General features: G+C 44.2%; 1 protein-coding gene across 3 annotated transcripts in view; it reads right to left on the reverse strand.

The window, feature by feature from the left end:
• The window catches only part of Stx17 (syntaxin 17), a 51,705-nt gene extending 41,767 nt beyond the window's left edge, over positions 1 to 9,938 (reverse strand). For 2 of the 3 annotated variants that reach the window (XM_040738564.1, XM_040738570.1), the window contains exons 1-3: positions 9,890 to 9,929; positions 6,310 to 6,358; positions 3,899 to 4,064 (exon numbers count right to left, since the gene is read on the reverse strand). In XM_040738564.1, coding sequence (XP_040594498.1) covers positions 3,899 to 4,054 — 156 coding nt within the window. In that variant the 5' untranslated portion in view covers positions 4,055 to 4,064; positions 6,310 to 6,358; positions 9,890 to 9,929. Of the gene's footprint in view, positions 1 to 3,898; positions 4,065 to 6,309; positions 6,359 to 9,889 lie in introns of all 3 variants that reach the window. The other variant, XM_040738567.1, reaches the window with a different exon arrangement.
• Positions 9,939 to 13,602: the final 3,664 nt, after the last annotated feature.

The raw sequence follows: 13,602 nt of genomic DNA on the forward strand, positions 1-13,602 counted from the left end.
TGCAGCACTTACAAGGTCAAGTGCCAGGTTCAATAGAGCCCTCATATTGTCTCCTAATGCAGGCTGGCTGGCTAGAGTTCTAGATGCGACAGGAAGACATACCCAGACCGCTAGAAGAAAGGGAACTGTTTCCTTACATGTGTATCTTTTGTAAAGCAGGAAAACATTTTTGAAGGTTTCCAAATTCCTATCAGGCTTTTGGCCAAGGCTTACTGGCCAGAACTGCCAAGATGTGCCTATAGCTCCTTCATAACCAAAGAGCTGAACTATCACAGTCACTAGACACAGTATCATTCACCACCACCTGAGTTTGGTAAAGGAGATAGTCACGGGGGGGGGCTATTGTAATTGCAATTAACAAATGAATAACATGAGCAAACGTATAAATATGAAGCCATCCTCTTCTTTCATTTGGTACTGCTGGGCTCAAGCTGCAAGCTACCTGTCTAGTCCACGCCACCTGTTTCATGCACAGTCATACGCTGCCTCTGATCATTCTTGGAATGTTCTCTTATTTCCTAAACTGCAAACTTCTTAGGAATTGAAAATCTATTTTTATACATCACTCAAGGCTAACACACTAAGAAACAGCAAATACTAAACACCAATAAATACTTAAGGAAAGCTAATATTTATTTCCTGTAATAAATAATCTTGTTCCTCATTAAACCCGGCAGATTAAATACAAATATTCATTTCTGCTCTTTTCCAAAATCACACGAAAAGACAATAAAGAATGTTAAAAGGTGAAAATTCACAAGAGCAACGAGAACACAGGAGAAGACACCAGCAGACAAGAACTTTGAAGCAAACTTCAGAAGCTGGGAAGAGCACACACACACTGCAGCGGACACAGCGGACCAGGGAGAGCAACGGTCTGAGCTTGTAGAGATGGCTGCAGGGGAGAGCGGCGTGGAGGCCACAGGCAGGCTGCACTTCAGGACGGCTGGGCATCAGAGACACTAGGTGCAGGTGGAGGTGAGAAGAGCAGAGCTAGTGGGGACCGATACAAGCCCCCCGTAGTCACCATATCACCTCCCCACATGCTCAAGCAGCTGCCCTGCCCCATGACCACAGCAGGTGGGCCTCTCTGCAGGCCCAACCAGAGCAGATGGGGCCGGACTCCAAGGCTAACAAGGGCAAAGACGGGGTGGTACAGCCAAGCAGCCCGGACCGGGAAGTTCTAAATGGTGGTGAGCCCGGCATCCTCCTTGTTCTCTATCCTCCTCTCAGGTCAGATGGATGGTCACACACGCATAGGATGCCCACCCTCTTAGTCCCACCCAACCCCACCTCACCCCTGTTACAGCATCACCACCCATAAGATAACTACAACAGGTAGACGGGGTTTAACAAAGAAACATGGGTGCCAAATCTGTAAATGTCAAGGTCTACTTCACAGGGTTGTGTCCAGATGAAGTGTCTACAGATAGGTGATGACATCAATCAGAGCACACTCCACAGGAAGTGCCAGAGCTGGGATTTGAACAAAGAACAAAGCTTAAATGGAGGCAAATGATGGGGTACATGTCATTAACAGATGTAAGACAGGAAGCAAATTACTCAGGCCCACACTTCCTCTACCTTCTTTACTGAGGAATTCACCTTCAAAATAGAAAGGTGCTGTAAGATCATTAGGAGGGAAATGAAGCTGGGTATGACGGATGGAGCATGCCTGCCGGCAACGGACAGCTCCACTACCATGAGACATAAGATGGCGGCAAGCCTACGGCAGACAGACCCCACCCACTCTGATGAGCCGTATGCGGCTTCCTGCCACCTGCATCTCAGCCGTTAACTAACTCATACAATCCTGGTGTACATCCCTCTCAGTGACTTTCTTCTGAGATCCCAACAACAGGAAATAAGGACAATCATGTTCCAGGTTGGCTATCTTCTAGCTCCTATTTACTGTGCTGTACCTGTGACGCAGGAGCTAAGGAAGCTGACTGCGAAGGCTCCCAACGTCAGGGTCACATGTATGCTAACCACACATCGTGTGTAACAGCACGGCTGAGGGCTAAGGAACACGGCCCAGGTGTCCCCAGCACACTGCTCTCATTGTTGTCACTGTTGCAGAATCACTCTGCTAAAGGCTTACCTTCAATTTCCCTCCAGTCTGGCTTTTCTCTTTTAAATTCGTATTGGATGACTGATGGCCAGAATAATAACTATTTTATCTTTCTACACCTTTTCCTAAGAACAATATGCCTTTTTTGAAAGCGGGCACTGTAAGACACCTGGAGCCTAAATTTAGTTAACTGTCCTGTACAGAGTGAGTACTACAATTTTTAAGTATGTTTACATGCCATAGCCTGTCCATCAAATACGCTATTCAAGAGAACGAGGTATTTTCATAATTAAACTAGAAACCCTACAGACAGTGAAATGTTCAAGCATATTTTTTAAAAGTATAAATCAATATGAATTTACCTTCTTAGGTTAGACATTATCATCTGTCTGTCCATTATAATTATCCGATAATGTCTGAAGGTTTCATAATAAGTAAAAATGCTAAAAGAAACATGTTCAGGCGGAGCAGAATCAATGGCACTAACCCCAGGCTAATTCTCTTATGACACCAGGGAGAACTAATCCAATCAGTAAGGGACCCATTCCTCCTTTCCCACCACTTGCTGCGGGGTTCCCCTTGGCGTGGACAGGACTGCTCACACAGGTAGCTATCAGAAAGACTGTTAACTCTCAGAGGTAAAGTAGGACAATAAAGGGGAGATGGCTTTAGTAACCCACAGACCTCTTGTCTCTCCCTCCCGAAATCAACTCCTCTCCCTAATTCTTACTGTCTCAGTAATGGAGAAACCGGTATAGTTCAGGACTTTGAAACACACCTTATCAAATCTTTTACACAATCTAGAAACAGAATTGTTTACTTTGGATTGCTCAACTCTAGTAGAAGATTTGATAAGGTATGTTTCCCTATCCCATTAAGCAAAGTATGGAATACTTTCACATGCTTCCATTCCAAGGAGAACCAGTTTACCAGACAACTCCTTCTGTATCCTTACAAGCTAGAGCTATCACTTAAGCCTTATACCTAAAGAACAAGACATTTAGGAATGAGAAAAATATTAACCCTCAGAGAAATTTCCATTGCAGATATCTTAGAAATGAGTTTCTGTTTTTTTTTATAAGGTGGCTAAATAGCAGAAAAATCAATAGGAGAATTGGTATTTTGAGTGAATAGAGCTTACACTGAAAGACTTATGACCACATGGCTCACCCCGATCCTAAAGATAAAAATAGAAGTAGAGGAGCACACAGCTCAATGCTTAAACAGAAGATGACCCACCTTCCAAGTCAGGGCTCAGTTCCCAGCGAGCCTGGGGCTGCTGCAGCTGTCACGGCCCGTCCAGGGCTCTGAGCAGCTCCTCTGCCCTCATTTCCCCAACCCACCGTGGCGGTGCTTATCACTGGGGGGCCTTTTCAAAGAGAAGCAATGGAGGAAGGAAATCCCCTCACATCATGCAGTTATTTATTTCTCTACATGAAGAAGACAGCAGTTACTGATAGGCACGAGTTCAAAACACTTGCCATGGGGTGAAGAGATGAAGGCAGCCCCATTAGCCACAGCCCCTACCTTCTCACGGCGGGGCACCGTCAAACAGTTTGAACTTAATTACTCACCACCTAAAACCGCCACGTGTAAATTAAAGAGGCGTCCACTCCACCCTATCTCCCTTCCTCAACATGATAAAAGGAATATATGAGCCATACATATGTAGAGCATGAAGGCCAGTTTAAAAAGTGAGTGCGGCTGTATCACAGAGTTGGAGGAGTCTTACAAAGTCTCAGGTTCGCTATTCTATCCAGCTGGAAGCCAAAGACAGCAAGTCAGAATCATGCGGTACCTGCTTCTGCAGTGGAAGCGAACGCTCACCTTCTCGATGTTTATCTGGTGTTTCCTTAGCCTCTCCAGGTCTGTTGGTATCACTATCTTAGTGAACTTCTGGATAGCTGGTTCCAGCCGGCGTAACCTCACCTTTTCTTCATCCTCAGACATCCTAAGGCTGGCTGAGCCACCTCCTTCTCTCATGCAGAAGCACCTAGCAGGGGACATTGAAGAATCCTTTTACAACAGGCTCCACTCTTCTTAGAAATAAACAAACACAGGGGTGGAGAGGTGGCTCATTGGTTAGAGCCCTGGCTGCTCTTCTGGAGGACCCGGGTTGGTGCCAGCACCCACACGATGGCTCACAACCACCTGTAACTCCAGTTCCAGCTCCAGGACCATTTTCTGCCCCCCTGTGGCACCGCACATATGGTGCACAGACACACTGCAGGCAAACATACATAAAAAAAAATTTAATCAGCAAATACGTAATTACTCTTTTCTCTAAAAAACATATTAAACTCAAAATTGAACTTGAATGGCTTGATTTTTCTATGAAATGATGTATATGCAAATAGTCTCTTCATTAAAGTCATTCTCAAGTACTTTTCAAACTGTTTCATTTTCATAGCACAGGCAGGACGGGAACTGTGTAACCACAGGCTGACCAGGAAACCCTGATCCTCATACCTTTACCTCCCAAGCTCCTGAGAATGTTCAGAAAATATGAATAGGTGGGGGCTATGGGATGGCTCAGTGGGTAGAAGGGCTTGCCACCAAGACGGAAGACCTGAGTTCAATACCTGGGGCCCACATGGTAGAGAGCACCTACTTTATATTTTGATGGCTGTCTCCTGAAGTCTTTTGCAATGTGAAGTATGTATCTAAACACCACTAAAAATGAGGTCTTCCTGATAAACTTTGGACACTGAATAGCCATTGTTTTAAAGAACTGCCAAGTAACGAAAGCGCAAGGAAAAATTTCACTCAATATTTCTGCTTATATCAAACTATCAAACTCCACCTCCAAAGCCATATAATGTAATCGTGTAACTATAAACTTCAAGTACATTGCAGAATACAGACCTCCTTTCACTGAAGGCCCTCATCTCCTCCTTTTAAAACACGGTGATCAGGAATGTCTACTAAATGGCCAGCAATAGGGCTGCAAAAAGCAGCATATGGACAAGGCCAGGCGGTGGCTCAGTGGGTAAGGCATTGGCTGCTAGGACACAGCCTGAGTGACCCCCTGAGTGACACGGCAGAGAACTGACGCCCTCTGATCTCCACAGCACACCATAGCACATGAAGGACACGCGCACCAGTAAATGTACTTGATTGCTTTTAAAGAACAGGAGTCCCTGCAGATGTGTGGAGATTTTTTTCTGTGTAACCAGGACCGTACAGCCATATGAAAAGTCCCAGTATGTGCTTTTGGGACAGGACAGGAGAGGCAGGTGCTGGAAGTGAGCATTCTCCAGAACCCCACACTGGCTCTAATGAGACATCAATTTTTATAAATTTGAGCTTGTAACTGATTTTACATAAATGATGCGCTCCCCTGCTTAGCCAAGCCTGAACACCACCAAAGTATATCATGCCTTGATACCACCTCTTTAGCCCTCAGCCCAACATCAGATGGAACATGTAATCCTGTTAGGCTATGGCTTCTCAGTCCAGGCCTCAGAGACACGCATTCATGTACTGATTCTGTGAGACCCTGAATCTTTAAGATTCATTGTTTTCAGATTCTCAAAGAGATCAAATGCCCCAAACATTAAGAAGTGCTTTAAACAATGTTCTGTTTTCCTCCTTTCTTCCACAGTTGAAAATCTTGAAGCAAAGGCCATAAAAACCACTTCCATTACCCTTGGCTAAGAACTTGGTTCTTATGTCTAATACAAACTCCCAAGGAAAATGTTCAGACACCAAGAACCCCAGAGCAGACAGGAACTAGAGACATGTGGATAAGTACAGTGTGAAAAGAAATAGACTCAAGAAACAAGCAAACAAAACAAAAAATAACAAGGGCCCTAGAAATGAGAAAGTGATTAAAAAAGAAAAGTAATGTCAAGTCTATTCTTAAATATACAAAGACATAAATGAAGAAATAGACTTTTCAAAAGGACATAAAAGAAAGAGTGGGTTCCTTTTTTAAAAGTAGTATGTTACAAGAGAGTTAACAGGCCAATTGGAACATAAGGCAAGTAAAAAAAAATCTAAACTGAAAGCCTCAAAAAGATGAGGTAAACAAGAAACCACAGAACTTAAGGAATTAAAAGATGAAGAATATAAAAGAGGAGATAAAGGACATAGATTCACAAGATCAGTAATGAATAGAAAGAATACAGAAAACAACCAACAGAAATTATTCAAAGAAAATATTCTGAGAATTAAGACAGAAGATCTCAAGTTGGAAAAGCACAGAGCCCAGCTAGTATAAATAAAAAGAAACTTACCTAAGCACATGATAGGGAACCGCAGAGCGTCAAGGACAAAGAAAAACATCTTAAAAGCAAACCAGAGATAACAGATAAATGAAAACAACAAAAGCAGCCAACTTTTCATCAAAGCAATATATCAAAAGACAGGGATGTCTTCAAAGTGCTAGGCAGCTGGTACATACCCAGGCAAATTATCATTTATGGTAAGGTCAAAATAATTATTTTCAGATATGCAAGAGTGAGTTTAGCAAACTCATTAAAAGAATTACTAAAAGAGAAGGGAGGGAAGAAGACAGGGAGAGAGATGAGAGAGACAGAGAGAAATCAAGTGTGTGTACGTGCTCATGAGCTCGTGAGCTCGTGCTCACATGTGTGGTCACAAACACTTCTTTTTGGTACCCCCACCCCAGGATCCCTAGAGTCTGTTAAGGTATCTGGTAGGTAATGTGGTTTTTAAACATTTATAGAATTCATCCTTCTCTCCCTCAAAGCACTGCAAAGAGTTATAAAAAACAAATTTAACAATAAAGAAAATAAAATGATGGAATGAACATAATAACCTATTACTGGATTGAATGGAGAATGAATGTTGGATTTATTTTGAATAACTTGATCAAATATATGAAAAATGTTACCATGTAAATATTTTTATTATGCACTTACTTTTAGTAGCACAGAATTACACTGTGAATGCTCCGTAATCTAATCATCCAATGTATGTTATTTAAGTTGATCCCAATTTTCCAGGATTATAAACAAATTGTGATTTCTTTTCTCATATTAATCCATATTACCACCCATGATTACTTAATAGGGACAGATAAAATAGAAATATTAAGCAGACAAACTAAGTTTTAAAAGCATACACATTCCCAAATGTGCCTTTCTTCCAATTTACATTCCAACAGAAGCACTTCTCCATATTCTAACCAATGGTTGATTAGATTAGTGGGGTGCAATGGTGTCAAGAGACTTTTCTACTTCAGTCTCCTACTAACTAGAATTTAAATTTTCCCTCTATCATTTTCTATTTTTAAAAAATTATTAGTTATACACTCTATGTGAGAGCATAACATTCCAATGATTGCAGGTACGATGTTACCAATAACAGACTAGTTATACAATGTTGCCAACAGCAGAGTATTGTCTAGCATGGCATCACATCATGCAATAGCGAACATCTGTCATCTGTTAAGGGAAGATCCCAGTTCAGTGTCAGAATGTGGTGTAGAAGTGTGTTTGAAAACGGACTGAAAGTATATTCCAGCACCTTTTAACTCATAAAGTTGGAACATGTTACATGATTAAAACACTAAACTAAAATAGGATAAAAGATCTCACACCTATAAAAATGTCCAAAAACATGCAAAATTCCTAAGTTCCCAAACTTCTGTGAAGTTGTTCTATTATTTTAATGGTTTAAAAAAGTATAAAATATTTGCCATAGAATTTATTCTGTCATGGTGTGGTGATACACAGCTATTTGCTCTTGTTAAAACCCATGGAACTATACTCATCAAAGAGTAAATGCTACCATGTAAAATTTTTTTAAAAACCAAGATGTAAGAGAAATATAAAACGAGAAATAAGCTATCAAAAATAAGACTGCATTACCATGAACTAAATGGGAAAGAAAGCTATCAAAGCCCAGAACATGGTACTTTTGCACAACACTGTAAGGCTGAAGATTAAGACAGTTGTACTGTATGTTTCTCTCTACTATATAATGTTTAACTATGAAAAGATGTGTTGCACATGTTTCATGGTATGACGATGTGTTGCAGCTTTGCCTTGCCTGCCTAAGGCACTTGAGTGGTTTAATAAGCTGGATGGCCAAAAGCATGGGGGAAGATATAGGAGGGACTTCTTGGCAGGGAGAGTGAGTGGGGAGTGGAATTTAGGCTGGGGGGGGGGGCGGGTAGAAAGTGACCACCAGCCAGCCAGCCAGGGAGAATGCAAAAAAAAAAAAAAAAAAGACATACAGAATGAAAGAAAGGTAAAAAGCCCCAAGGCAAAACGTAGATGAATAGAAACAGGTTAAGTTATAAGAGCTGGTGGGACAAGCCTAAGCTAAGGCTGGGCATCCACAATTAACAGTAAGTCTCTGTGTCTTTATCTGAGAGCCGGTTGGCAGCCCAAAGAAAATTCAGCTACATCTCTCAGTAGTATATTCTAGGTATCCTGGAATTACTTACTGTCTGCCCATACCAGGACTGAACAAACAAGGGAACATTTCCCGGAAAATGAGTCAGTTCTCACTGTTAGAGAGTAAGCAGGAGCCAATACCAGGACGACTCTGGTGGTGTGAAAAGACAGGATGCCACTCTGCACTTTTACTTTTCAACGACATATAAACGTACATAAATATTGATCTTGCATACATGGTGTACATGTGCATACACTGCTGTCCTCTGTGAGGCTCTGAAAGCAATGGCACCCTAGCAGCAGTGAGCACACCCGAACCACAGGTGTTGGTATCTAGTATCATTTTGAGGGAGGGGCAGCAAGCAACAAGTGAGAGAAGGAAGCCAGGAGTCCCTGGAGAAGTAGCTGATTCCAGGGCTGGGGCAGGAAAACCACAGGGGGACAGAAAACAAGGACAACACAAAACTTCCCAGTGGACAAAGCGTGAACAATCCGACATACTAAGTGCATAATAAGAGAAAAATAATCATGGGCAGCTTTGGTTTTGTTTGGGCTTAGGTTTTTTCCAAGACGGAGTTTCTCTAGCTGCAATAGAACTCAGCTCCGTAGACCAGGCTGGCTTTGAACTCAAGAGATCCACCTGCCTCTGCCTCCCGAGTGCTGGGATTAAAGGCGTGCGCCACCACCGCCCGGCTCCATGTTCGAGCTATCAATAACTGTAAATTACTCCAAAGTTTTTGCTTTGTGTTTGTATGGGGGCATGTATACGAATTGCTGTTTCATGAACATTTTAGAAGCCAGGACTGCAATCATTTTCCAGACACATTTGCAGCGAGAGGTGTCATATGCTTTTACAAACTTAATCTCCTGGTTCTTGCCACTGAGATGGGCGCATGACACTCAGGGTCCCGAAGAAGAAAAAGTACTCAAACGTGAAGTAAATTACTCGAGGCTTGTTTATCGGCGAAGGAGCCCCTTTCCTAGAAAAAGTCCCAAACAGCCGACAGCCCCATCCCTCAGAGGGACGCGTCCCCTCGGGCTTGTGGGTGGTGCGCGGGGTGCTGACTTTAGAGCGAGCGCAGGCCCGGACCCCGCAGCTGCGGCCTCTCCGGGTCCCCCTTGGCGTCACCAGGGCGCCCCCGGGCCACACCGACGCCCCCAGCGGCGCGGCTGAGCCGGCGACCCGACGCCCCCAGGGCTCGGAGCGTCCGTCCACCGCGAACCCCGAGGCCTTGGCACCGCGGGGTCCCGTCCTCCCCTCGCCCGCTGGGACAGCTGCTCCGAAACTGAAACCCGGGAGGCTCGGCCACGCTGGACGCGGCCCGGCGGCGCTCTCACCGGCCCGAAGCCGGGCTTGCTGCCTGGCGCCTCTCGCCGGCGTCCACACCCCGGCCCGCGGCGCCACAGCGCAGCCCCGCGCCCCCAAGGACGTCGCCCGGCAGCCCCTTACCTCCCGCCTAGGCGCTCGAGGCTGTCAATTCTCACTGCGCAGGCGCAGGAGAGGCGGGGCGCCTCCAGGGGGCGGGGGGTCGAGTGGTCCCGCCCCCCAACGTCCCAGCGGGAGGGGAGGGTGGATGGGCTGTGCCCGTCCCTGGAGGAACGTGTCCTTTGGAGGTCGTCTTGGGTGCTGTGGCCAAGACTGTTTACATTTGGATAGCCCTCTGGATGTTACAGCTTTTCTACAGTTGTCTTGGGTTCGTTGAGTTTGGTAGGCGAGGCGAGCACGACCACCTGTCCTTCTTTAGGGGTGTGGAAACTGAAGCTCAAAAAGAGGTGTGCCTTTCCCTTTTGCCCCGCCCCCTTCGCCCCTGAGTGACAGGCAGCGGCGGGCTGGATGAGGGGATGGGGGCGGGAGAGGTTTTAATGGCCAGGGCACAAGGACGAATTATGGTCTTGTCCAGAGCCTGCTGCAGTGCTTTGGGCGTCTGTCCTTATTAAAATGATGGTTGGTGACTTTGAGGCTCAGCACAGATTTGAAGTGACTCAATCCAGTTCAACCTGTTTGTGACAGAGCCATACTCCCAGTTGATTTTCCTAATTTCCTTCTCAAGTCATTCCAGTTGCATCAGCTGCTGCAAGAACACGCTTTGAAGTGTGTGCAGGTCACTGGTCCTCCTCTCTGAATGGTCATACCTCCAGACCCAGCCAACTAGTGTGTGTGTGTGTGTGTGTGTGTGTGTGTGTATGTGCACGCGCGTGTGCGTGTGTATCCATGTATATGTATAGATATCAAATCGTTGCTTAGACTGGATCCCCTCATGATGTCGTTTTCAACAATCTTAGGGATGTTCATATCACTCTAAGGAAACTCAGTTCTTAAGGTCCCTCCACGGAAGTGGAGGGAGAGTTTTGGCCCTCAGATTAGGGGTTTAAGAGAGTATTGAAAGCAATTTCTAAAATAAAGCACACTACTTACTAAGCAATTTGGATCTTCTCTGGGGTATACTGGATGCTAGTGTTTATGGTACCCTTAGTTCAAAGCATGAGGCGTCTATCAAATTTTCATCCCAAGGAGAAAAAAAAAAAGACATTAGGCAATACCATAGGAAACACTTCTTTTTAATTAATTTTTATTTAAATTAAAAACAATCTTACTTAAAATCTTAAAAAGCAATCCCAGTTCCCTCTCCTCTGTGTATCTAGGCTGAGAGAGTATCCCTCCATATGGAGTGGGCTCCCAAAGCCCACTCCTGCACTAGGAATAAATACTGGTTCCAATGCCAGAGGCCCCATAGACTGCCCAGGCCCCCCAACTGACATCCACATTCAGGGGGCCTGGATCGGTCCTATGCTGGTTCCCCAGCTGTCAGTCTGGAGTCTGAGATCGCCCCCTTTTTCACACCAGCTGTTTCTGTGGGTTTCTCCAGCCTGGTCTCGGCCCCTTTGCTCATCACTCCTCCCTCTCTACAACTGGATTCCAGGAATTAGGCTCAGTACTTAACTGTGAATCTCTGCTTCTGTTTCCATCAGCTACTGGATGAAGGCTCTATCATGGCATCTAAGGTAGTCATCTATCTCATTATGGGGAAGGGCATTTTTTTTCAATGTCAGAGTCAGTTACACAAGAAAGCTAGGACAAGATTTAACTGATAAAATGCCTGCTGTGCAAGATTCAAGATCTGAGTTGAAACACCCAGCACCCACATAAAAAGCCAAGCTCTGTGGCATGTGCTTGTAATCCTAACACTTCAGAATCAGGAGGATCCATGTGCTACATAACATCCTGGTCTTGCTGACCTGGAGAACTCCAGGTTCACTGAGAGTCTATGGTGCCACACACACCAAGAATCAATTAAACAAGACCTTGTCAATTAAAGATAATTGGAGTTGACTTCTGAAAAGGAGGTCTCCAGTGCAATAGGGAGCCATGACACTCTAGGATTGACTTTGGCCTTCTTGGTGGTTATATGATGTTTGCTGTAATTTAGGTGTGTCATGTAGAAAGATAAAACCACTTAATCTAACAGTTTGGCTAGCTGCAAGTATTATCTTTAATATGTACACATAAGCTGTGTGACCTTTCTGTGCTCTTGCCCTATGACATGAAGTTATTAGGGTAAGGTCTGCTGCTATGAGACAAAGTCTTACTGAGATCCCATCTGAATCCAGTACATCCAAACAAAACAAAACAGAAATCAGTACACAAAAAGAAATTTTTGTCTGGTAACCTGATTACTTTCATGTAGAGCCAGTGGGGTTGCATGGAAACAAGTTCAAGGTGGTCAGAGAGGCAGCTTTGACAATGGTAATCACAGTTTAAAAACGTATCAGGAAGGTGAACACCCCAAAACAAGCATGCTCGTGTTCATGGGGAAGGAGAGGACCTGTCAGAATTGCTGAGAAGCTCCAGAGTGGTCGGTGGAGGGGGAGAGGCTTAAAAGGAATGTGAGGTATAAACAAAATGAAAGACAAAACACACACACACACACACACACACACAATCATCTCACTACATGAAGAAAAGGCCTTTGACAAAATTCAACACCCCTTCATGACAAAAATCCTGTATATATCAGGGATACCAGAGACATGGCTCAAGTTAAATGGACAGAAACTCAAAACAACTTCAATAAAATCATGAACAAGACAAGATTGTCCACTCTCTATACACTTATTCAATATAGTACTTAGGTCTTAGCTAAAGCAATAAGACAATTGAGGGTGATCAAGGGGATAAAAATTGGAAAGGAAGAAGTCAAAGCCTATTTGCAGATGATATGATAGTGTACATAAATGACCCTTAAAATTCCACTGAGAGACTCCTACAGCTGATAAACTTTCAGCAAAGTAGCTGGATACAAAATTAAATCACAAAAATCAGCAGCCTTGGGTTGGAGAGATGGCTCAGAGGCTAAGAGCACTGGCTGTTCTTCCAGAGGTCCTGAGTTCAATTCCCAGCAACCACATGGTGGTTCACAACTATCTATTATGAGATCTGGTGCCTTTTCTGGCATGCAGACATACACATAGGCAGAACACTGTATACATAACTAATAAATAAATAAAATATTTTTTTAAAAAAAGAAGAGAGAAGTTAAAAAAAATCAGCAGCCTTCCTCTGTACAAATGACAAATTGACTGAAAAAGAAATCAGGGAAACAAAACCTTTCATAACAGCCTCAAATAATATAAAATATCTTGAGGTAACTCTAACCAAGCAAGTTAAAGTCTTATAAGATAAAAAAACTTCAAGTCTTTGAAGAAAGAAGTTGAAGAAGGTATCAGAAGATGCTCTCCCATGCTCATGGACTGGTAGGATTAATATAGTAAAAATGGTCATCCTACCAAAATCAATCATGCCCATGGTGTGTTTTTCCACCTTCCAGTGTCTACCCCCCCTCTCTCTTTCTCTCTCTCTCTCTCTGTCTCTCTCTGTCTCTCCTTCCCTCCCTCCCTCCCTCCCTCCCTCCCTCCTTCCCTCCCTCCATCTCTCTGTCTTTGTCCCTCTCCCTTTCCCTCTGTCTCTGTCCCTCTCCCTCTGTCTCTCTCTGTCTCTCTGTCTCTCTGTCTCTCTGTGTCTCTGTCTCTGTCTCTGTCTCTGTCTCTGTCTCTCTCTCTCTCTCTCTCTCTCTCTCTCTCTCTCTCTCTCTCTCTCTCTCTCTTTCCCCATCAGTTGCTGGTGCTTTCTTGTCCAGGGCTGTGACTGTGACCTGTGAGGTTCTC

This window comes from Mesocricetus auratus, unplaced genomic scaffold (genome assembly GCF_017639785.1).
Source record: "Mesocricetus auratus isolate SY011 unplaced genomic scaffold, BCM_Maur_2.0 Super-Scaffold_6730, whole genome shotgun sequence".
Lineage (NCBI taxonomy): Eukaryota > Metazoa > Chordata > Mammalia > Rodentia > Cricetidae > Mesocricetus > Mesocricetus auratus.